The following is a 25,486-nucleotide window of genomic DNA, read 5'->3' as shown; positions in this document are numbered from 1 at the left end:
AAAATTAGTAAAATTACTAATGAAATGACATCCCTATCTCTAATATGTTTTTTTCCTCTTCTTTTTAAGGTTTATTGATGCTTTAAGTGTTTTGTTTTTACATCACAAATATTTATAGATTAATACCACTTCGTAAGACATCTTTTATAACAAAGTAAAATCAGTTAAATAAAACTAATTATACAGTGATCTCATCTAAAAGTGCATTCAACATTTCACATCTGTAGCCCCATCCTCATCTCTCTATTTTTTAAAAAAATGAACAGAAATCTATTTTCTCTCCCTTCCCAACACACCCTTCTGAGAAAAATAAAAGAAAACAAATTTCTTGTGTGTTTTTAAAAAATTTTTGCGGGGCAATGAGGGTTAAGTGATTTGCCCAGGGTCATACAGCTAGCAAGTGTCAAGTGTCCAGAGGTTGGATTTGAACTCAGGTCTTCCTGAATCCAGGGCCAGGGCTTTATTTATGGCACCACCTAGTAGCCCCTGTTTTGCTTTGTTTTTTAATTTTTTTAAAAAACAAATTTCTTGTAACAAATATGTGTAGTCTAGCCAAACTAATTTCCTAAATAGCTAAGCATGTATACATATCATTCTGCCCCTTAAATCTATTACGTCTCTGTAACAGCATATTTTGTCACTTGTTCTCTGGAATCATAAATGGTCATTTTATGGTTATAGTTCTTACAGCTTTCAGAATTGTTTTTATAGTATTGTTGTAATTGTATAAATTGTTCTGCTTCTGCTCATTTCATTCTTCATCAGTTTATAAAATGCTCAAAATTATTCATTTTCATAGTAGTGATGTTATAGTGTAAACTGTTTTTTCTTACTTCATTCTGCATCAGTTTATGTCTTTTCATATCTTTTCTTTTTGTGGGGCAATAAGGGGTAAGTGACTTGCCCAGGGTCACACAGCTAAGTGTCAAGTGTCTGAGGCCAGATTTGAACTCAGGTCCTCCTGAATCCAGGGCAGGTGCTTTATCCACTGTGTCACCTAGCTGCCCCTTTCATGTCTTTTTGAAAGCATCTATTTCACCATTTTTACAGCACAATAGTACTGCATCACATTTACCATAGCTTATTCAGCCATTCTTTAATTGTCGTATGTCCTTTTAGTTTCTAATTTTGGACAAACAAAAAAAAAACTCCTATAAATATATATGTACATGAAGGGACCCAAAAGAGATCAAAGAAAGCGAAAAAAGGTTCCTATCTCTATTATTGAAGCATCTTGATTAGTACTGACTCCTTTAATTCATTTAACAAATCATTAAGCATCTACCATGTTAGGCACAAAGTGAGATACAGTGTAGTATATGACAAGGTCTATAACACACAGGTGATCAATCTATTGTGATAGCACAACAGCACATGATATGTGGGACAGATGTTCCAGGTGGCCAAAATTGTGGCCAGGATTGAATAAGAGAAAAAAAGTGAATTGGAATGTATTTGGGAAACTATGAAGTATTTGATCCCCAGGACAAAAACCTTCTCTTTAATACAGATGTCCTCATGTTGTATGATTATAAATCACTACAGTCTCTGAAGAATTAATGTTATGAATATTCCAGAGAAAGAGAGAGATAGAAAGAAAGAGAGAAAAAGAGAGAGAGAAAGAGAGAGACAGAGACACAGAGAAAGAGAAAGACAGACAGACAACCTGACTGACTGAGCCATGGAGAACACAAATAGTTTGCAACACATTTCCAATGACAACCTATCAGCAAAACCCAAGGCACAGGGGGATAACAGGAAATGTATAATGGAAAAAGGCCAGTCATGAAGCAAAAGTGAGGGATTACAAATGGATGAAGAGGGATACCAAGTTCTACACTGTTTATCCTATATGTTGCTTATTTGTACATAGTTGTTTTCATGTTGTCTCCCCCACTAGACTAAGAGCTCCTTGAGGACAGGGACTGTCTTTTGCCTTGCTTTGTATCCTCAGTGCTTAGCGTAGTACCCACCATATAGTAGGTGTTTAACAAATGATTAATAATGTGAGTGCTTGGCACACAGTGGGTTCTTTTTGTGTGTGTGTGTGTTTTTGTTTTTTTGTTTTTAGTGAGGCAATTGGGGTTAAGTGACTTGCCCAGGGTCACACAGCTAGTAAGTGTTAAGTGTCTGAGGCTGGATTTGAACTCAGGTACTCCTGACTCCAGGGCCGGTGCTCTATTCACTGTGCCACCTAGCTGCCCCACACAGTGGGTTCTTAATAAATGTTTATTGACTGACTGCGCTGGCACCTAATGTGGATAAGAGTTAGACAAATTGAGAAGGCATATACAGATTTTTATCTGCAGTGATGATGGGAAAACACATAGATTGTAGATCCATTAAAGTACATGCATGAAGCAAATAATCTAATTAGCTAAATATAATATTATAACAAATTATCTTTTCCCTTAAAAAAGTTTCACTTTCTTAAAGCATCTCAGTATTTAATCTGTAGTAGTTAGCTTCTATATCTCCTAACTTCTTTATGATATGCTTAGGACACACCATTCGCATGACCACCTCCTGCTGCAGAAATGTGAGAGCACAAGCATAATCATTATAATGCCAAAAGGTTAATACTTTTTCTTCTTCACTGTAAATAATTTCTCTTAAAACATAGGTATGCAAACATACATCCACAACATAGGTACACAAACATACATCCACAGAATCACATAGTTCATCAAGCCCAACTCATGTGCTACTGACTCCTTCAGACTATCCAGGTGTCTTAAAATTTTAATACTGGCTTTCCCTTCTACTTCCCATACATCACCTCTAACACTCTGCATCATGGTATCTCTTTCTTCTTATTAAGAAGTATCTGGGGGCAGCTAGGTGGCGCAATGGATAGAGCACCAGCCCTGGAGTCAGGAGGACCCGAGTTCAAATCCAGCCTCAGACACTTGACACTTACTATCTGCGTGACCCTGGGCAAGTCACTTAACCCCAATTGCCTCACTAAAAAAAACAAACAAAGAAAAGAAGTATCTGAACCTATATCAGATTACCTGCTGTCTAGGGGAGGGGGGAAGGGAGAGAGAAAATTTTGATATTTGAAATCTTATATAAACAAATGTTGAAAACAATTTCTACATGTAACTGGAAAATAATAAAATACATTTTTTAAAAAAAAAAGAAGTATCTGATGTGTCTCAGTGATTACCAATGGGAAGTTTTGAATTCTGTAACCAGTTGCACAGCACAGAATGGCTAAGGTGCTGAACTGCACCCTTTCATCTGGACACATGCTATCAAAAGACAAAAGTCAGGCAGCTAGGTGGGACAGTGGACCAACCACCGGTCCTGGATTCAGGAGGACCTGAGTTCAAATCTGGCCTCAGACACTTGACACTTACTAGCTGTGTGTGACCCTGGGCAAGTCACTTAAACCTCATTGCCTGGCAAAAATAAAAACAAAAAGACAAAAGTCCAGGGGATGAGCCTCTTTTGCCTCACTTGGATTCTTCCTCCCCCTCTGGTCAAATCTCTCCATTAAATGTTACGAATCTGTGTGCCCACATGCAGGGGAGCTTTCTTCAGTTACCAATGTGATGAAGTAGATGACTCCTCTACAGGAATTTTTTTTTAGATCAAGTTGTTCAGCCAATTCTGAATCCACTTATCACCCAGGCCTCATTCCTTGATCTTGTATGTGGCTCTTATAGGAGACTTTCCCAAATACACCATCTAGTGAATTCCTTGGGCTATCAGTCTACTAAGAGTAAATACTAAAGATTTATTTTAATCTTTGTGTGAAGAAAGAAGATGCAAAGGAAATGTTTATACCCAAATTATCTTTTGAGGCAGGACATAGGGGCTGAAACTGCGATCACTTTTGTATAGGGAATTCCTGGGTTACGACACTTCAGGCAATTCAGTTAGAGTTACCCAGAGCATTAAGAGGTAACCTGACTTGCCTGTGGTCATACAGCCAATATGGGTCAGTGGCTGGACTTGAATCCACATCTTCCTGACATTAAGACCAGCTCAAATCACAACATCATGTTGCCTCTCAATCAAGTTAGAAATACTTGCTCAAATCACTTAGCCATTAAGCATTTATTAAGCACTTGCTATATTCTAGGTACTCTACTAAATGCTAAGGATATGAAGAAAGGCAAATGGTAGTCCTTCCCCTCAGTAATAAATATTTGTTCAAATAAGATGTTACAAGCCTAAGTTTCCAACTACATGCATACAAATAAACCACTATGCTTATATGGCACCCAGCCAAGAGTTCTATAGGTACTCAAGAGTTAACTGGTGGAGCCTTGGGTATGAATGAATAAACTCTCCCTATAAAGTACTGTCAGAATCCTATCGTGACTTCTATCTCTAAAGAAAGGCAGAAATAGGAAGGGGTAAGTTCAACTTCTTCACTGGGCAAACCGATGATCACTAAACAAGCTCAAACTGTTAGAGAAAAAGCAAAGCTGTTTATGCAAGGGGTGGCTGTGACTCATTAATCCACTAAGAGTAGCTGTTGAGGAGAATAAACAAATATGTTTTCAAATGGGAATGGATGGCCAAAACTTGGGCAAGATTTTAGGCAAACCTTTGACAAGATTCCACAACAGATTAATTTCAAAACAGTAAGTTACCATCAGATGTGGGGGCGAGAAAGATGTTTTATCATGGATAGTGAACTGGTTTAAAGACAAGCAATCAAGAACAGTGATAAATGGATAGTTCCCTGGATGGAAGCAAGTAAACAGTGCTGTTTCATATGGATCAGCTCTGGGACCATTCTATGTATGTGTTGGGAGGGGGGAAAAGGGAGTGGTAGAAGGGACTTATATTCCACTATGTCAAAGATCTATGATTCTATCAGTGTAGCTATGTTCTCCACAAATGCAAAATGCAACCCTATTATACCTTATTTTTTTTTAGTGAGGCAATTGGGGTTAAGTGACTTGCCCAGGGTCACACAGATAGTGTCAAGTGTCTGAGGCGAGATTTGAACTCAGGTCCTCCTGAATCCAGGGCCGGTGCTTTTTTCACTGTGCCACCTAGCTGCCCCCCTATTATACCTTATTAAACAATCTTCATGAGTTTCTATACCTGAAAAATTCATTACCCTGGGGTTAATCTGGTGATAAGATTCTCCAAAGATACTTTGGCTGGTTTGCAGGTGACATAAAATCCTTTACCAGATCCTTCCCTGAAGTTTTCTTTTTTTTTCAATTGAGTTGGTAGGACCTACCAGAGGAGGTCAAGTCAAGAAGCATTTATTAGGCACCAATTATGTCCCAGCCACTGGGCTAGGAGGATATATGCTGAGGATATAAAGACAGGCAAAACAAAACAAAAATCTACCAAAATGGTTCTGCTCTCAAAGAGTTCATAGTATAATGGAGGGAGCCAACATAAAAGGAACCAAGTACAAATATGATATAAATATAATAAATTAAAGATATTTAGTAGAAGGAAAGCACTAGAACCATGGGGGATTGAGAAAGGAATTCTTGCAAAAGTATCTATTTTGGGGTGGGGGGGGATCACTTGAAGGAAGTCAGGGAGGCCAAGAAACAGATGAGGAGATAAAACAGATGAGAAACACAAGAGAAAATGACAGTCAGTAAAAATATATTGTCAGGAGATGGAGTAGCATGTGTGAGGAACAGCAAGGATTGAGAGCATGGAGAGGAATAAAGTAAAGACTGCAAAGATAGGATGCATCCAGGTTAGGAAGGGCATATTTTATTTTAGAGGTGATATTGAATGGGGAGAAGGGAAACATATTCAGCTCATCACTTTAGAAAGACCAATTAGACAGCTGAGTCTTGAGCTAATGATCTTTTAGTTATCATGCCAGAACCCAGGGTATTTTAGATGCCATAATCATTTAACTAATCATTCACCAAGAACTTATTAAGCATTTACTATATTCCAGGCAGGGGCAGCTAGGTGGACAGAGCACTGGGCTTAGAATCAGGAAGACATCTTCCTGAGTTCAAATCCGGCCTCTGACACTTACTAGCTGTATGACCCTGGGCAAGTCACTTAATCCTGTTTGCCTCTGTTTCCTCATCTGTAAAATGAACTGGAGAAGGAAATGGTAAATTATTCTGGTATCTTTGCCAAGAACCAATTGAGGTCATGAACAGTTGGACACAACCGAAACAACTCAACAACAACAAAATATTCCGGGCACTAGCAAAGTATTTTGGTAGGAATTAAATGTAAGAGTCTAATGTAGGGTTTTATAAATCACCAGTCCTCTAGCAAAAAATCTTAAAAAAACCCTTAATAGTTCTCTAAAAATCCTTAATAGTCCTCTAAAAAACCTTAATAGAGATGATTATGCATTCACAGTACATTTCTACTACTTCACCTTTGGTGGACTCTTTAGTGAGCAGAAGGTAGTTGATTTACTGAGGTTCCTTTGAAAAGATAAATAATTTTTAGGTGTACACTGGAAAATACATAATTTATCAAATAAAATAAATGTTCTGTGATATGTTTGGGGCTTTTTAATAGACATCTTTTAATTGAAACAAAGATATGATTATTTTAACAATCATTTCATTTTTGCTTTATCACTTTTCTTTTCTTTCTATTACTAAAGCATGGTTATAAGACTACATTTAGGTTGTATATATGACATATTTAGGGGAAATTTTTAGCCTGTACCTAGACCAATATAGTATCTTGCAGAAAAAGTATGGATCTTGTCATCCAATTTAGAAGAGGAAAAAATGGTAGAAAAATCTAAGGAAATACCACTAGAGCTATGAAGGGGATAGTTGAAGTTTCCATATAAGGACAGTCTAAAAATAATATTATTCTTCAGCATGAAAAGATGAAGGTCAAGGCAGGACAAGGTCAAAATATATAAAATTGTGGATAGGGTGAATATGATCCCATGACTTTCCCATAAATGTGAGAAATCAGCCCCAAGTATTTCTTATTGGCACATAAGAAAGGAAGTGGTTCAGACAAGTGTGAAGAAGTATCTGGAGAAAATGTCAACAGACTAACCCATGGTAGAATAAGAAAATGTATAATCCTTTGTCATCAATAGGGCTCTCAATCAAAAAGGTTATAAGACCAAAGGCCCATAATGTGCATACTGGTTATTGAGGCAGTGATATTCAGCCTCATTAACCCATTCCTTCTCAAAGTAGGATCTAGTATGATACTAATTTCCTATGCTGCCCCTCGTTTCAAGCTTTATAAGCAAAGGGCTCTCAATACATGCTGCTGACTGATTTCGAATTTTTTTTTCCCCTAAGATAAGCTATTTTGAGTACGCTGGCTTCTCTGGGCTCATCTGGGTAGTTTGCTCTTCCTGTGCCAATAAACAATGCTTGTTCCTCTAAAGTCATTTATTAAGATCTGTCATCTATGCAGCCAGAATGAACTTTCCATCAGCCAGAATAAAATACCATTGTAAGAATGTGATAAACAAACAAGGATTTTTTTGGGAGGGTTTAACAGGCTTCCAACCTGCTTACCATCATACTGGTGTTATTTTTGAATGTAAAGGGACTTTAACATCTAGAGAACAACTTTCCTAACCCAATTCTTTTTCAATTATAACAACTCCTGTAAGGGAAACATGGCCAAGGGGTGCGTGTGTGTGTGTGTGTGTGTGTGTGTGTGTATGTGTGTATGTTTTAATGTAACAGAACAAGACTGAGAATCAAATGTCTTGGATTTTTGTATCAGTTCTTCTAATCTGTGTTATTCAGTGGTAATTATGACATCTTTTATGTCTTCAGAATCCTTATCTGAAAATAAAAGAATTGTTTTCAAATTCCCTTCTAAAGGGATTTGGGGGTGGTGCATGAGGGTTAAGTGACTTGCCCAGGGTCACACAGCTAGTAAGTGTCAAGTGTCTGAGGCCAGATTTGAACTCAGGTCCTCTGAATCCAGGGCCACTGCTTTATCCACTATGGCACCCAGCTGCCCCCAGTAAAGGGGTTTTTAAGTAATGGCCAAAGGATGAATTTCTAAATTCTTAGAATGTAAAACATCAAAGCATTGGGGAGGGGGAAATGTGTGTCTGGGCTGCTGTCCCATTCTGGATAGGAGTAAGGTGGCATAAGGAAATAACTCCAGGCAGGATGGGGATCCTCATAGCCAAAAGTTGGACCTAATCCTACCTGGGATCATTTTTAAACATACAGTAACAGTGGTAGCAGCTATGAATTCCAAAAAGTGCTTCCTTGTCATTTATCTCCTCTAAGACAAGTAAGCACTTCCTTGCAAATCTTTCTACTTCTAAAAAAAAAGCTATCCATTTATACATATCACCCTTATCTTCATTGTTTTATGTTATGTACATACTTATGTTTTTCTTTTCAGATATGCTTCTTCCCTCCCCCCTCTCCATTTCCCAAACTAAATTATAATTTCCTTAAAAACTGCAGGTGATCCTTGATTTCCTTTTCATCTTCTTACAGAAACTACCCAAGACTTCATATAATGGATGCTCAGTAACTATACATAGGATCCTAGGATTTGGAGTTAGTCATATTTTTATGACACATTTCAGCTTGCAAAACATATGAAATCTTTTAGATCAATGCTCACATTTTAGAGAGGAAGAAATTGAATAATAAAAAGGTAAAGGGACTTGCCAAAGGTCAAATGTACAGTAAATAGCAGACTTGTGATTTCAACCCAAGTTATCTGACTCCAAATTGAAGCCTCTTTCCACTATCTACCTCATTTTCCTCATCTGTAAAAGTGGGTATAACACTAGCATCTACCTACCTCCTAGCGCTGAGATAATATTTGCAAAATACTCTGCAGACCTCAAAGCACTTTATAAATGCTAGTTGTTATTATTGTTGTTGTTCTATTATTATTGATAATATATTCTGTATCATTGACATTCTGACTTAGTCATGGCCATTGACATCTATCTTCGACCTATGTGTGAATACTAATGAAATTCAGTTTAAAACCCACTGCTGAGGTGCAACATTTACTCTAGCTAATGCTGTTCAAATTATTTACTTGTAAAGAACTATGCCTGCCTAGAGAATTAGGGTCTGGTGCTTTGGGGGATTTGCTAATCACATCTGGTTTAGCTTTAGATATTTTCTGGGGTTTTGCCAGCAGCCACGACACTTTAATGGCTACAATAAACCTCAGAGCCTCATCAAATCTTTGCTGTATGTGTGAAAATTATGTCCTCTTCAATTAAACATTTAATCTAAGCTCAAGCCAAGGTCTTATCGACAGGGAGGTTAAACCTGAAAGGGGATGTTAGATTAAACAAACCCACAATGACTTTGACCAGTCTGCGCAGATGTTAGAGAAAAAAAAAATTCATTAGAGAATCAATGGTCTGTATTTTCCTTAAATATTTACTGGGTATCTTTTATCTATAAAAAGAAAATGAAAAACAACGGCATCTCTAAAGATTCCTAGGGCATTTTTTTGTTTAAGATCTCAATTTGTGTAGGGGGGAGGGATATACTGGTTTTAACATGTATTTTTTAGTGTTTAAAATCTCTTGGTAAAGCCCAATACAAAAAAGAAAAACAATGGAAGCAACATCTCTAGCTTTCTCTGTGAGGCCACTAAAGTAGAGCTGGAGGGCCCCTATCATTTCCTTACAATCAACTAAGAAAAGTGTCAGCCAGTCAATAAGTGATTCTCAACTAGACCCGTGTTTCCCTGGAGGAAACAAAATAAATCAAAGTAGGGCGTTCCAGTGGAAACCACCACCTTCCTACTCTCTTCCCCGGCACCCTCCTGCTTCTGACTTTGCAATTTATCATCAGAATCATAGGGATGTCAAAGTGAGGCAGCAAAGGCAGGAAGACTGAACGAGGCAGCCCCCGGATGGCAAGTTAGAGAAGAGGAAAGATCAAACGGAGATCAGGTTTCCACACAAAGGACTACATGAGAGGGCAGGCCAAGGGTTTTACAGGGGCCAAGAGATGAGAAGAGATAGAGCACTCTTGGATGGCTCTATTGAATAAACAAGCACTGATCTTGCCCTACCATTGCTGACCCTTGCAGTTTGTCTTGAAGGTAGATTCAACCATTGCAAAGGGGAAGGATAAATTGCTATCTGATGGCTTTCTCTAAGGTTCACTTGGAAGAAGACATCAGGTCTCAAGGAATTGGGAAGGGAAGTGGAAAACGACCACAAGTCCCTATATTACATTTCTAAATGAACTGCCCATTTAGTCAAATTCACTCCTCCAACCATATCAAAAGAGGAAAGAACCCACATGTTTCTTTAATAAAATTTACAAGATATAAGTATTTGCTTGTCACCACCTCACTTATTTAACAAGTTTTATGCCTAAAGTAAAAATAAATGGTTATTCCTGCATCTGGGAGATGATTATCCCAATTTTATTTCAAGTTTCAAGCTGTGACTAGTCAAAGAGTTAAGTTTCTGAGCTCCCTCTTACAATAAACATTTTTTAAAATGTTTATTTTATATCTTAGTATAAAAATTTTCCTAGCTGAAGTTTTTCATTTCCTCAAACTTCTCCTTTGGCACACAGAGTTCCATTTCCACATTAACACTCTTCTAAGTCCTCCTTACAGCTCCTCAGTTGTACTTATACCAGCACTGAGGCATCTTTATGTTCTTGGGCAAAAGGATGTCTCCACAGTTAATATGTAAGTCTCTGGAAATGCCAGAGGAAAATTCCTAAGGAAAGCATATTTTCACCTTTTAATAAAGAAAATGAGGGGAGAGAATGCATCGTCCATTTTATATTGAATCATTTCAGAATCTGAAATAAGCAGAAATAAAATGTGATAAGAAATACGATCGGCTTCCTGTGCCTTGCCATAGTGTTCCCACGTCATTTTACACATGTATCAAATATGAACATTTACATTCGTGTGTATGTAGGAAAGGTATACAGTATGAGAACAACCTAAAAATCTTTGGCCTACTACATTTTAAAAAAAGGAATGGAAATGTTCATAAGGACAACCAAATATACCAACAATATATACCCACCAGTAAATAATCGTTTAAAAAAAACAGCATACTTCAGTCATTATCATAACAATGGAAATGTGCCCATTACCTTCCAGTTGCCTCTTCAGCTTTCTCAAGTCTTTAATGAGGTCTTCAAATTTGACTTGGGCAGCCAGAAAGAAATCCTGTGGTTCAGGAAGAGGAAAAATGCTCTTCTCTGTTCCTGCCTCCTAAAAAAAATTGTATACATGGAAAGACAATAAATAAAACACAATCCCGTAGCATTACTTGTAGCTAGAATCTCAAAGGGGTGATACTGGTGGGGAGGAAAAAAGAGTTGTTTTGTTGAACGTTAGAATAACAAGCACAATGTTTTATTCTTTCTAGATATGAATTATGTTCCCTCTCTATCTACTTTCCTTTCCTCCAAAATATGATTTTGGTCTTGTTGGCTCTGTGACTCTATAGACATGGGTTGGATTCTATTTTGCCTTGTGAAACAAAAAGAAAAGTGTTAGATATATCATGATCTTGAAAATTCTATTCTTAGGGATAATTAGACATTTGAAGGAAGCTCAAATTTAAGGTATAAGTTCCTTTCGCTGACAGTTAAACAAGTTATCACAGGGGCTTCTTAAATAGGTAGCTTAGAAACTCACTCGATAAGGATACACATACAATTCATAAAGTGACTTGTCTGATTACAGTGAATCCTGAAATATACAATCATATTCCTACAGATCTATAAATAACTTCTTTCACTTGCTTGATTTCCCATTATGACATAAAATTCCATATGGTATAAAATAACTGGAAGGCTGTTCTAAATGTTATTGGACTCATCTAAAGAAAAGTTTACTGAAGGTATGTATGGATAGAGTTTTCACTAATTTTATAACACTTGTTATATTCAAGGATGCTCCTGAATAGAGGAACAAAGGTGAGAAACCATTTGAAGGCTTACCATCTCAGGAATTTTGTGAAAGTATTCTGTGTTAAAAAATAAGCTGATTCTCAACTGTGTTTTTCTTATGACAAACCCTGGATTGGCCTCTTCAGATCACTTTGGACTAAAAGTCATTGTGTTTTGGTTGTAATATCAATTTCAAATAGGACTTCTACATTTCACAACTCAATCTAAGAAAGGCTGTGTTCTCTAAAAGATTACCCATTTGGGGACCCCCCAGTTTTCCAGTGTTGCTTCATTCTCCTTCTTCTGTTAATCAAAACTTTATGAAAAGACCTAAACAAGAAGGCATTCTGCACTGGTGGAATGTGATACCTAACCAACAATCACTTACCCTAAAATCTTTTAATTTAGGAATCTTCCCCCTCCCCCCTTCATCATCATTCAAGAACCACACTATCTTGTGAGTAACTATCAGGTAATAGAGAAGGAAGGTTTGATATTGCTCTTAAATTCAATTACTCTTATCTGCTTTAAAAGTTTCATTATTTTCATGATTTCTGGGTCTTCCTTTTTTATTGCACCCTTACAAGTTATTATTGTAGCTAGGTGATAGAGTGGATAGAGTGCTGGAGTCAGGAAGACTCATTTTCCTGAGTTCAGATCTAGCCTCAGACACTTTACTTAGCTGCATGACCCTGGGCAAATACCCTGTATGCCTCTCGGTTTCCTGATCTGTCAAATGAGCTGGAGAAGGAAGTGTCAAACCACTCCAGTATCTTTGCCAAGAAAACTCCAAAATGGGTTCATGAATAGTTGGACATTACTGAAAACAACTGAACATCAACAGTTATCATTACTGTGAACAACAACAACAACAATAATAATAATTTTCTCTCATCAAATCCACATATGCCTTATCATGGTACAGAGGTGGTTCTGCCTTCTCAAAGGCTGTATCAATTAAATATGAGTGAGCTCTAATAGGTCCTATTGAGATGTAGAGGCTTTGAGTATAGATCCAGTAATGGCCTGGGTATCTGTCACCTAAGGATGATTAGATAAGTATAAAGAGACATTTCATCATCAGGAAGCTGACCCCTTAATATTTTTATTTATTTACTTATTTTTGCTGTAGCAACTTTTGAACTTAACTAAGGTGGGGGAGGAAGAAAGGTATCTACATCAATGGAGAAGATACATATTGATGAAATCACGAACCATTTATTTACTTATGGGGATCAGTATCAGAATAATACTGCACGAACCTCTAGACTTGGAGTTAAGGAGACCTATATGATTTGAGACAAGTTATTTAATCTCTCAACCTCAGTTTCCTTATCTGGAAAATTAGAGAGTTGGACTTGATGGCCTCTCATAACCCTTCTGGCTCTAAATATATGATTCTATGATTGATTTATTTTAGGAATAGCAGGAAGAATGTAAGATTTTCGATGTGTTTTACAAATACTAACTCATTTGATCTGCACAACTCTGGGAATAAATATTACAGATGAATAAACTAAGCCCAGAAGAGGGTAAATAGCTGGACCAGGATTAAAGCTGGTAAGTGTCTGAGCCTGGATTTGATTTCAGGTCTTCCTGATTCTAGGTTCAGTGTTCAATCCACTGCAATAGCTGGCTGATTCAGTTCTGCTGAATGAAAAAAAATACGTGGAGTAACATGAAGAATGGCTTTGATTAAAACTCTCACCAAAAAGTTCCACAGTGTTCTATCCTCTGAGACTTAAATTGATTCCCTTCTCTCCTACTCATTTTTCAACTCAACCCTGGATTCTGAAAGTTTTAATAAGATAAAAAAGCACTAAGAAAATCAATCTATTAGCAGACCTTATGAAATCCTTTCACCTAAGAGCATCCATAGAGAGCATCTGTATCATAAGAGAATGATCGCATTCTGGTAAGATCACAATTTCATAGAAATCTCTAAATAATAAACATTCCTCAACTAGAAGTCCAAAGACACAGATGCAGGTAGCTTTTCACTAAAACCCAATATACTCTAGATGTGGCTTAAATAGTTCAGATTTAGAGGAAGGAAATAGGGCAGGCCTCACAAATAACTGTTCTTTGTTGCCAACCACAATAATCACCCCCTACACTTGCGCTTGAAGAGAGAGATCTAACAAATTACAAAATTACTTACTCCTCTCAAGTTAAATACATTCTTCACAATAAAGATCAATAAACCACCACAGAAAAGGTGGGGTTTTCTCCTACTTTGGGCTGGGCCTTTCCCTGTTTGAATATAATATTAAAATTTTCCAGGGGGCAGCTAGGTGGCGCAGTGGATAAAGCACTGGCTCTGGATTCAGGAGGACCTGAGTTCAAATCCAGCCTAAGACACTTGACTCTTACTAGCTGTGTGACCCTGGGCAAGTCACTTAACCCCCACTGCCCTGCAAAAACAAAACAAAAACAAAACTCCCAAAACAAACAAACAAACAAACAAAAATTTCCACTGAGGAACTTGTTTCCCTGCATTTAATTCTGCTCACCGACAGTTTAGTTTGCTATTTGAAAACTTTCATCCCCAGAATATTTGGTCTCAATTAATGGAATCACAAGCACATCAAGCAATTCACCTCCAAAGGAGGCAATGAGTAAAACCTGGGATTAGATCCTTCCTCTCCTAACATCTTTCAAAATAATTCTTAGATCACCCAGCAACTTCATGTTCATGCTGGAAATATGGAAAGATATATGTACCACTTGTAAGTTGCCTAGGTTGGTCTTGCCTTGTTTTGTTTACTTTTTTCCTCCTGCAAATCCCATGCCTACAGTTCTTTCTGGTGTATTACAAGTTGTATATTCATTTTAAAAGGTAAATAACAGAAATGTCTAAATGTTTTCTTTTTCTCCCCTGGGTACTTGAACTGTATCTCCTGTCAGACAGATTGAAGGCTTCCTGGGGGCAGAAACCATGTAGTGTTTTCATATCTTCTCACCGGGTCTAGAACAACAGCTCTCAAAGTGAGGTCCAGAAACCCCACAGTATCTTCCAATACCTTTCAGGTGCTCCTCAATGTCAAAAATATTTTTGCAAAAATAATGACATTTTAATTTCTTTTTTTTGTATTGAATAGAATTTTATTTTCCAAAATTTAAATATAATAAATATTGATAGATATAACCCACTTTTTTAAAGAAAAGCTCTTTGAGGGAGGTCCTGAATAAATTTCAGGAGTATAAAGGGGTCTTGAGACTAAAAAGTTTGAGATCCACTGGACTAGGACAGTGTTTTATAGACAGCCAGGTGGTACAATACATAGAGTACTAGACTTGGAAGTCTGGAAGAGTTGAATACAAATGACGCCTTTAGCATTTATTAACTGGGTGGCTTAGCTTCCTTATCTGTAATGTGGGGATACTAGCATGGAACTCACAAGGCTGTTGTGGGGATCAAATGAGAAGATATATATGTAATAAGTTCTTTGTAAGCCTAAAAGGACTATATAAGTATTGCTGTTCAGTCATGTCCAACTCTTCATGATCCCATGGACCACACTGTCCATGGGGTTTTCTCGGCAAAGATACTGAAGTGGTTTCCTATTTCTTTCTCCAGTAGTTTAAGGCATATAGAGGTAAAGTGACTTGCCCAGGGTCACATAATTAGTAAATGTCTAAGGTCACATTTGAAGTCAGGTTTTCCTGACTCCAGGCCCAGTGCTCTATCCACAGAGCCATTTAGCTCCCTCCTTATAGGCATTAGCCATTATAATTATAAATGGATAATCAAGCAGTGTGGTTGTCATATTCCCCTGCCATGTTTTTTTCACTCAAGCTGTAGTTGTTGTTGTTGTTGTTTTTGTTGTTTGTCTTTCATTCTCAAAGAGGAATATGACATGAGGGTGATCTCATGACTTTCAGTGAATTGGATTTAAGGGAGGGAGGGCTGTGCAAGATTACCAACCTCACTTTGTCCTCCAGAGCCATCTGGGTCCAGTTGCAAGATATATATCAGTACAAGTGGAGATGGTCCCAGATGTTTTAAGGCAATTGGGGTTAAGTGACTTGTCCAGGGTCACATAGCTAGTATCATTCAAACTACTACATGTCTTGAAGAGCTACACCACCATTTGTTCTTCCCCACAGTGCTGTGTGTTTTGTGCTTTAGCAATTGATGAGTGGAACACACAAAATTGAAATTAGGAGATCATTCTCAGACAACTTTCCTTTTCTTAGGGAACTCAGACTAAATTGGGCATGTAGGCTTGGTGTACTCTAGTCTATGGGGTGACAAAGAATTGGATATGAATGAACAACTAAATAACAACAGCAAAGGCTTGAAATGTCCTGCCCTCAAACCAGTCACACACAAGCACCAAGGATAAAAGGTCTGGCACTATAATGACTTCATTTTTCAGCATTTGAATAGAAATTACAACATCCTATTGAGAGGGACATAGGGATATGACCCTCCACTGAGATGGAAAGTGCCCCCATTTCGGCCTAGTGATCTGATCTCAAAGTCTTAAAGCCCCTTAGAGCCCCCTATTTCTCTCTGTTTTTTTTTTTCTAGAGAGAGAGGCAATAACAGGAAGCTACTATCCCCCTTTCTAAATATAGGCATATCAACTTAAAAATTGCTTCTTAGGGTCTGCACCGAGATATTATGTAGATATGATAGATTGCTGCTGAAACAGGAAATTTTACAAAATAACCTATGGCTGAACCCCTGAGGATGGGGCACTCTGACCCAGGAGAGAGACTTATCACTGAACAACCCAGGAGAGAGAGTCTTATTGCTGAACATCCCAGGAGAAAGATTTATTGCTGACCATATAGTATTAACCCAATTACCGCATTTTGTTCAAATTAGATGTCTGTAAAGAGTATAAAAAAATGCTTGGTTTCCTAATCTCGGTGTGTCACACCTCTTGTTTGTCCCAGTGAGTGTGGTACACCTTTCTTTTGAAAGAAATAAAATCAGTGCTTTGGCCTCCTTCCTCCTCGAGTCTCTATTACAGGGGTCAGTGGGTGTACTTCCCATCCCACTCACTATTTTAGAAATATGACTTTTCTGACTCCACCTAGATTTTTTCAGAGGAGAAATCCTGGGTATAATAGAAGGAAGTATGAAGGCATGCAGTCACTTCTAGTCTTTCTGGAAAAGCATTATCAAAAGCATCTCATTCTCTTGTCATTTGCTGTGCTTACCGAGTCATAATGGCGCAGATAATATTTCACAACGTAGTCTACTAGATTAATCCCATTATCCTAAGGAGACAAGAGAAAAATACATTCATTCAAGGCTTTAAAATTGACTTAAAAATAATTTGATTTAAATGTTTCCATCTATTAGGTGAAGGGGTGATGTTCAGGTGCCTAATTCTAAGTGTCAGTTCAAATTGACTGGTATCATATTCTCCTTTTTCCTCAAGCCTAGTCCTCATACCTCCACCTTTATGCCTCAGTTTTCCATCTGAACTACTGAAATAACCTTGTCCCTGATAGGAGGTACTATGGGAATGAAATAGATGATAAGAGAAAGCAAAGTATTTCTACAATATGAATAAATGAATAAAGCCTTTGTTAAGTATTACTAAGTGCAATGTTATAGTAGAAATTGGATTTAGAGACAAATGACCCAGATTCAAATTCTAAATCAGATATTTATTCCCAGTATGACCCTTAGCAAAGTCATGACTTCTCTGAGGCTCAGTTTCCCCATCTGCAAAAGGAGATGGGGGGAGGGGGTTAAAGCTATGGGCTCTCTAAGGTCTCTTCAGGTTCTAAAACTTTTATCTATATATTTTTCTGAGGCAATGGTTAAACAGACACAAAGTATTTCCTTTGGGGCAAGTAGGTGGTGCAGTCAAGAGAGCACTTGGTCTGGAGTCAGGAAGACCTGAGTTCAAATCCAGTCTCAGACTCTGGTTGTATGCCCCTGGGCAAGATTGCTTCAGTTTCCTCATCTGTAAAATGAGCACAATAATAGCACCTACCTCACAGAGCTTTTGTGAAGATCAAATGAGATAACAATTGAAAAGCACTTAGCCCAGTACCTGGCACATAAGCACCACATAAATGTTAGCTATTATTATTATTATTATTAAGTATGCTATGAATTAAGAGGGAATAGAAGAGTGAAAAGGAGACTCAAGCAGAATCGAAAAGTGTTCTATTCCATCCCTTCCCCTGCACAGCCCCCCACCCCACAACTTTTCCAACTCTACAGAGAGAGGGAGAGAAGGGCAGAGGCACAACGTAGGAGTGCTCGTAATGGCGTGAAAAAAAAAAAAAAAAGCTTAAAAGAAATACCATGTCATTTTATGACCCTGGGAGGCCAGAGGAGAGCAGGCCCTCCCACAAGGCAGCCTTTGTGTCCTGTTCACATGGGTCCAATTCTAATTTGCCTGTGAGCCTTCCCTCACCTCCCCCCAGTCCCCATGGGACTCCAAGGTATAGGCTGGTGACTCCTAAAGAACCAGCTCTGCAGGGGTGTGGAGCCAACTGATAATCAGGCCCGGGGGTCTTTGACAGTAGGTAGACTCCAGCCCAATTGTTGTAGTGAGCTAAGAAGTAATTCAAATGCACAGTCATAATGATGATTCCTCATTGCTACCATTCAGGAAAGAATAGATTACATGTAGCCAACACCAGGCTCCGCTAGGCTGGTGTTTCTCAAGATCGATGGCATGATGGGTTATTTGTTCCACATCCTCCTCATTGCTCCTGAGACTCAGCCCCTAATAGCTTGTTTAAAGCAATAGATAGACAGGCAGAAATAAAGGAGTGCTAGACTCTTCCATTGAGAGTGAGAGCTAATCATCCCGCAGGAAAAACTACCTTGTCTTGGGAAACAAAAGGAGAGCAAAGGCAAAGGAAAAAAAAATTATGAAGAACAAGAATCCTTATAGACAATTCAGGGAGAGTAATAGAATATTTCAAAATTATTTGTTTTAATTAAGGAAGTATGAGAAACAATGTGGCATACTATATAGAGAGCTGGACTCACAGTCCAAGATCTGGGTTCAAGTCTCATCTCTGGCACATACTGACTTTATGACCCTGAGCAAGTGACCTCATTTTGCTCTGGTCACCTCTCTATGACTGTACATTATTCAGAGAGTGCTAATTTTTATGCATATAGGGATTTCTCTTGTTCAAGAGTACCTAATTGGGGCAGCTAGGTGGCGTAGTGGATAGAGCACCAGCCCCGGATTCAGGAATACCTGAGTTCAAATCTGGCCTCAGACACTTGACACTTGCTAGCTGTGTGACCCTGGGCAAGTCACTTGACCCCCATTGCCCTGCCCCCCCCAAAAAAAAGTTCAAAAGAGTACCTAATTAAAGGATAGAAAATGGCTGATGTCTATTAGACCAGAATGAAGAGATACTTAACCCGACTTTTGACATCCTTGAGTTTGGGCAGAATTTCCAAGCTATATCCATCTGCCTGACCCCGGGTCCTGTTTCCTCCATTCATATAGTTCCCAAAAGCCAGAATCAAGGCTAAAATATCCTTTACACTCTTCATGTCTAGCAATCCCTGTGAAAAGCAAATACCAAGTTATGATTAATTAGTCTGGTCAGATGATAATGTAGCTGATGCATGACAGTAGGTAATGTTTGTCATTGGTCTAAAAACACATTTTCTCCAATCAATTTTCCCAGAAATGCCCATAAAATTACTGCTTTCTATTCACCAAATTATAAGCACTACATATTTTACACTATTAAAGATTCACTGGAATAACCATGATCTCTTTGAACCTGTTGAGGCTTAAAAAACAACAACAACAACAAAAACCCTTTAATAATAGTCTCTACATTTTTTTTTAAGTCTGACATATTTAGGCCTACTCTTTGATGATTTCAGTGTGGAAAGGAACTTAATGCCACTTAAGAATCTATTTGGAAGACAGGCCATTTATATATGTATAGTTCAATTATAGTCAGTATAGTACAAACAGTAAGACTTTTCTCCTTTCTCACTAAGTATAAAATTAAGAGGACAGCCACTCTGAAAGCAACCTAAGGCCATGCACTGGGATTTACTATGTGCTTGCTGATGAGTCCATAAACTTTTACAATTTAAAACTGTTCAAGGTTTCCTTTAGATCCCCATCTCATTTTGGTTTTCTTCTTATTCTTGTTATTTAAATGAAAAAAATTCTAGAGAATTTATTTTTTCCTTATGGTCTTAGATGGATAGAAATCCATTTCAGAACAAAGATGAAATTTTTTTTGTTTGTTTTAAATTACCTCCAATCTTTTCCTCTTTCCTGTTAGGGTGGTACTAAGGGAATTTGTTATAGTATGGTAATAGTTATCGTTTTTATTTTTATTAAAAACATCTAATATTTGGGCTAAAAAATCCAAACCTATGACCACTTGAGAATCGATTAAGTATCAAGTCATTCATGGAAAATATTGTGTTCTTATGGAAATGGATCTTTGAAAGAAAACGGGGAAATGAAACCATTTAAGCCTTGTGCTGAACCCCCAAAGTATTTTAACATGTGGTACGGCTAGGGCTATGACCATATTGGGCCTCTTGGAATGGGGTGAGTATTGCCCCATTTGGTGACACCCATCTGGAATCTCTTCTTCCCTCTACTGACACTCAACTTACCTTTTTGCATGCCTATATCAGGGGCCCTGATCATACAAAATTCCAGTAAATGGCCCAAAGATACAGCCAAGAAAAAATAGTGATATACTCTTTAGAATCACAGCCACCCCATATACTTATTTATTTGCATTCCAAGTCTTTAGAATCTATCTTATCTTCTAGACCGGATGAGCCCTAGGTAATCAAAATTATGTATTCAATGCTAAGATGTTTTCTCATTTAAACTACCCAGGAGATATTCTATCTCAGAGGATTGTTTGAGGATCATAAAAAGTGCTTTTCAGTATATATAAAACACGATGAAAAACAATATATGTCAATCATCATCATCATCATTATTACCAAATGCTGAAACTATGATAAAACGATTTTGTTTTCAATATAATTAAAGAACCAGTGTGTACATCTGGAGGCATATGGGATGCATAGTTGTTCTCTTCTCCCCTTCCCACCCCCACCCTGCAAAAAAAGGTAAAAAATAACAAAATTCCTACTTTAAAAGCCTTTGTAAAAACTAGAATCTTTTAGCAAAAAATGCTCTCTGGAGGGCATTTTATCTATCCCCCTGTCTTTGAGTATCATATTAAGTTAGGTAATGAACAAACCTTTGAAGCCCGTGTAATGATCTCCACCTTTCGATGAACAGAGGTAATGCCTTCAGAAAAGACAGATCTGAAGATTATGCACTGAGCACGTTCAGCAAAATTTGGAATCTGGGCTAACTCATATAAGAATCTGTGGAAATAAGAATGAATTACACATATAGATGTATTCAGGAAAATTCAATGACAGAAACAAGATGTAAAGGAGCTAGCCATAGAGTTTTCCTTATTTGAGGAAGAGCTACTTTTGGTATGAGTTTAAGTATTTTAAATCCAACACCTACAAAAGCTGTTGGATGAAACAATCCTAAGAACTGACAAAAGCTCCACTACATGGCAGAAATGACTTTGTGACTAGAAATTGAGGGCCAAGGAGTTCTGTTTCTACCCAGTTGCTTGCTTACTTAACATGTAGATAGCACTGGAAACAGGAAGACTTGAGTTTAGATCTGACCTCAGACAATAAGTTACTAGCTGTGTGACCCTGAATAAGTCACTTAACCACTGTCTCCCTCAGTTTCCTCATCTGTAAAGTGAGTATAATAATAGTATCTACCTCCCAGGGTTGTTGTGAGGATAAAATGAGATGATATTTGTAAAATGCTTTGCAAACCTTAACTATAGAGATGCTAATTATAAATATGGTTCACATACAACCTTTTTTTTTTTTTGCATTTCTCATCTAGCCTCTATTAAAAATTAGCTTACTTAATGGATTTTCCCTGAAGATATGTGTATGTACACATGGGTGTGTACGTTGTTGTTTTTTCCTTCATTCATCAGGGAGATGTCATGACTTGCAGTGAATTAGATTTAAGTGAGGGAGGGCTATGCAAAGTCACCAACCTCACTCAGAGCTATCTGTATCCAGTGGTAAGATATATATCAGGATGACTGGAGATGGTCTCGGATGTTTTAAGGCAATTTGAATGAAGTGACTTGCCCAGGGTCACACAGCTAATAAGTGTCTGAGGTGAGATTTGACCTCAAGTTCTCACAATTTCAGGGCCAGTGTTCTATCCACTGAGCCGTCTGGCTGACCTCTTGTGTGTATGTGTACATATATGTACATAGTATTTACACACGTATGTGTAAATGTACATATGCGTATGTGTACATATATGTACATAGCATCTACACATATATGTATGTTATATGTACATGTGTGTATATATATGCATATTTCTGTATTATTAAATAGTAAATTCTGTGATGGTAGTGAGCATGTCTTATTTATCTTTTCATCGTCTCTGATGCCCAGATGCTATTCTAGGTAGGTACTTAATAAATATTCATTGAATTGATGTTAAACATCTTAGGACCAGGAGAGTTGTTGCTGAAAACCATGACCACTTGTCTCTATTGTCATATTTGGTTTGCTCCAAAAGAGCAAAGATCAGTGTAAGTGCCTATTTTTATTTTTAGTATCTGAAATTATGCATGGTAACTCCCTTCTTCAAAATACCAATTCTAGCTAAGTTTATAAGGTTAAATGACATACAGAATTCAGGGCCAGGAAAAAGCAAGTAGACTGTATGGAGTAGTGGAAAGAGCATTGACATAGAAGACCTGGATTCTTGACCCAGCTCCGTCACCATGTGATTTTCAGCAAATGTCACTTTTCTAGGTCTTGTCTCCCCGTCTGTAAAGTTAGAATGTGGACTGGAGTAACAAAAAAAGAAGAACTGGATTTGGAGTCAGAAGACTTGGGTTCAAAATCTGGCTCTGCTATTTGTGTCATCTCAGGCAAACCACTTAACCTCTCTTGCCTTTAGCTTCTTTATCTGTGAAATGAGGCTTGATTAGATGGTCTCTAATGTTACTTCCAAGCATTAAATCTATGATAAAGCAGGTAGGTGCCACATGGAAGAGTGGAAAGGGTCCTGGTCTTGAGGTTAGCAAGACCTGAGTTCAAATCTTACCTCTGATATTTACTAACTTTGTTAACTTGGAGCAAGTCACTTAGCCTGTGTCAGCCTCAGTTTCCTTGTTTTTAAAATGGGGATAATAATAGTACCTACTTCATAGGGTTGCAGAGAGGATCAAAGTAGATAACACATATAAAGTACTTGAAATCCTAGTACTATATAAATGCTAGTTATTATTAATATTAATTAGTATCAAGGTCTCTATGTGAACATCTATAATTTAGATTAGTAGTCTATATTGATTAAGTCGCTTAATAACTACTCATCCTTTCCCTTCACCCTACATGTGTTGACAAAGTGTAAAGAAAACACTAACAACAGATCCCAACAGAAAGCTCAATGTGGGGACTGATCTACATAGTAACTCACTGTCTGAGTTCAGGCATTACTATGCATTGCAGACTTAGGCTGGAATAGCTGACCCAGGCCAACAATCAGAGTAAGGGGCATAAATGAATATGAATGGAAACAGCTGCCCATGACCTCAGCAAAGGAGAGAATCCACTCACTCAGCTATTAATTTGATTTTGGAATTGAGATGATGACTAATTGGTATTTCTAAAGGTCCTGATGGACCCATTGTACCATTTCCTTGAGGTTTCTGCAGTCTGACATAAAGAACACTTTTGCACAGGATAAAATTGGAAGGCATTTAACTCTGCACCTGAAGAAGTTTAACTCACACTTTATGATTTCTCTACTTCTGGAGATATTTTCACTTTAATAAACTTTTAATAATCAACTGCTTTTCCATACTTAGCCCTCCATTCATGTCAAAATCTTTCATTTGAGATATTAAGGATATTTGAGCCCTTAATTGCTTCAGCAAAGGGCATTCTGGGAGGAAAGGAGTTCTTCAAAATCCTTATAACCTCTGGTCATTAGGGTGAATGGCAAGGAAAAACATCTTGGGAAAGGAAAATGATCAACAATAGGGCTTCCAAAGATCAGTGTATTTAATGCTGGAAGGGGCCTTAGAAATTTTCTATGACAACCCATGCTTTTATAGCTAAGCAAATTGACACCCCAGAAGTGAAAACTCTTGTCTTCTTCTCATACCTTCAGGGATACAACTCCTAATTAGAAATTGTGTCTCTCATCTTAAAACCTTTCAAAAAGGTAGTCCCTGGTTAAGATTCAGCTACTACAAAGCAAATGTCTTTTAATGATGCCTATGCCATATTCCTTCAGATAAATGTTGTAGTTCTGTAGTGTATTCCTCTTATAAATAAATTCTAATCAAATGTTACAGAAACTAATTATCAATACTTGGTTCACCAATTCAACTATTCCATGCTCTCATTATCTCTTTGCAGGTGAGATCATCTGAAGCTATGAGAACATTCATTTACTCTGTGGTACACAGAAGGGTGTTCTTGTTAATGCTGTCCTTGTGCTTCAGGAACTATATGGAAATTTATCGCTCTAGATGTATATCTGCATGTAGGGGGAAAAAACCAACAACCCAGGAAGTTACTTTTCTGTTCATAAATTAACAGAATGAATGTCTCCCTGAGTCATTTTCCCCTACCTCTCAACAGCAGTTCCAAGCCCTAAACCTTAAAGTAGGGGTTCCTAAACTAGGGTCTATGAACCTGTTGGTCAGGTAGGTATGGTAACAGATAGACTGTAAGGGTTTGAAGTAAAACATCATTAAGTTTGAATCCTGCCACTTCCACTTGCTGTGTGATTCCAAGGCAAGTTCCTTGATTCCTTGGTACTTCAATTTCCTTGTCTGTAAAATGGGCATAATAGTACCTGCCCCATAGGGTTGTGGTAAGTAAGGATCAAATGAGTTGCCATATGTAAGGTGCTTTGAAAACCATGTAAATCACAATAGAAATGCTAGCTATTATTTTTTATCATTTTGATAACAACTTGAATATAATTGGGTTTTTTTACTTGTAATCCTTTTTTTAATGCATTTAAAAGATATTATTCTGAGACGGATTCCATAGGATTCATTTGACTACCAAACAGCTCTATGACATAAAATTGTGCTTTCTGCCCTAAAGTTGGGGTTTCTTTTTCTGTACTAAGGATTTTTTCCTACTAGGAAACTTAGGACAACTGAAAGATGCCCTTGATTTCAGCAAAATAATTACAAAGAAATAAATTTTTCAACAGAACTAGAAAGCAATAGTTATAAAGGAAGACTTCCAAATTTTTCCAGGAAATTTTTTCTGGGTCTGTGCACATAAAAGGGAGAAGGATTTACTATCTGTATCGGCCACATGTGTAAGGGGGAGGTTTAGACACTTTCAAATTAACTTTGATTAGGACTATAAGAAATATGCTACTATGAAGCCAACTGGACACTATGTCCTTAAAACATCTTCTCCCATTCCCAGCTGTTTTCTCTCCACCCAGAGCTACAGCCCTACAGTCCACCAGGTTAACTATCTAGTTCTTCATGCCTACTGGAACTTTGCAAGTTTGACAATACAGAGCTATGTTGTATTAGAAGATGGAGATTTCCCTCCCTATTTGTCATATAAACAGCGTCAGAAACCTCTGAAATCGTAATGAGAAAAG

At 37.6% G+C, this 25,486-nt stretch overlaps 1 protein-coding gene across 2 annotated transcripts in view; it reads right to left on the bottom strand.

Annotated features, from left to right (window-relative positions):
- FMN1 (formin 1) overlaps window positions 1-25,486 on the bottom strand; it is a 357,503-nt gene that overhangs the window by 130,386 nt on the left and 201,631 nt on the right. For both annotated transcript variants that reach the window (XM_043989842.1, XM_043989841.1), the window contains 4 exons: window positions 21,027-21,156; window positions 19,189-19,335; window positions 17,001-17,060; window positions 11,022-11,142 (listed from right to left, as the gene is read on the bottom strand). In XM_043989842.1, the coding sequence (XP_043845777.1) occupies window positions 11,022-11,142; window positions 17,001-17,060; window positions 19,189-19,335; window positions 21,027-21,156 (458 nt within the window). The remainder of the gene's footprint in view (window positions 1-11,021; window positions 11,143-17,000; window positions 17,061-19,188; window positions 19,336-21,026; window positions 21,157-25,486) is intronic.

The sequence above is a fragment of the Dromiciops gliroides genome, chromosome 2 (assembly GCF_019393635.1).
Source record: "Dromiciops gliroides isolate mDroGli1 chromosome 2, mDroGli1.pri, whole genome shotgun sequence".
Classification (NCBI taxonomy): domain Eukaryota; kingdom Metazoa; phylum Chordata; class Mammalia; order Microbiotheria; family Microbiotheriidae; genus Dromiciops; species Dromiciops gliroides.
Note: the sequence above shows the minus strand (reverse complement) of the source record. Positions and strands in the feature narration are given on the sequence as shown.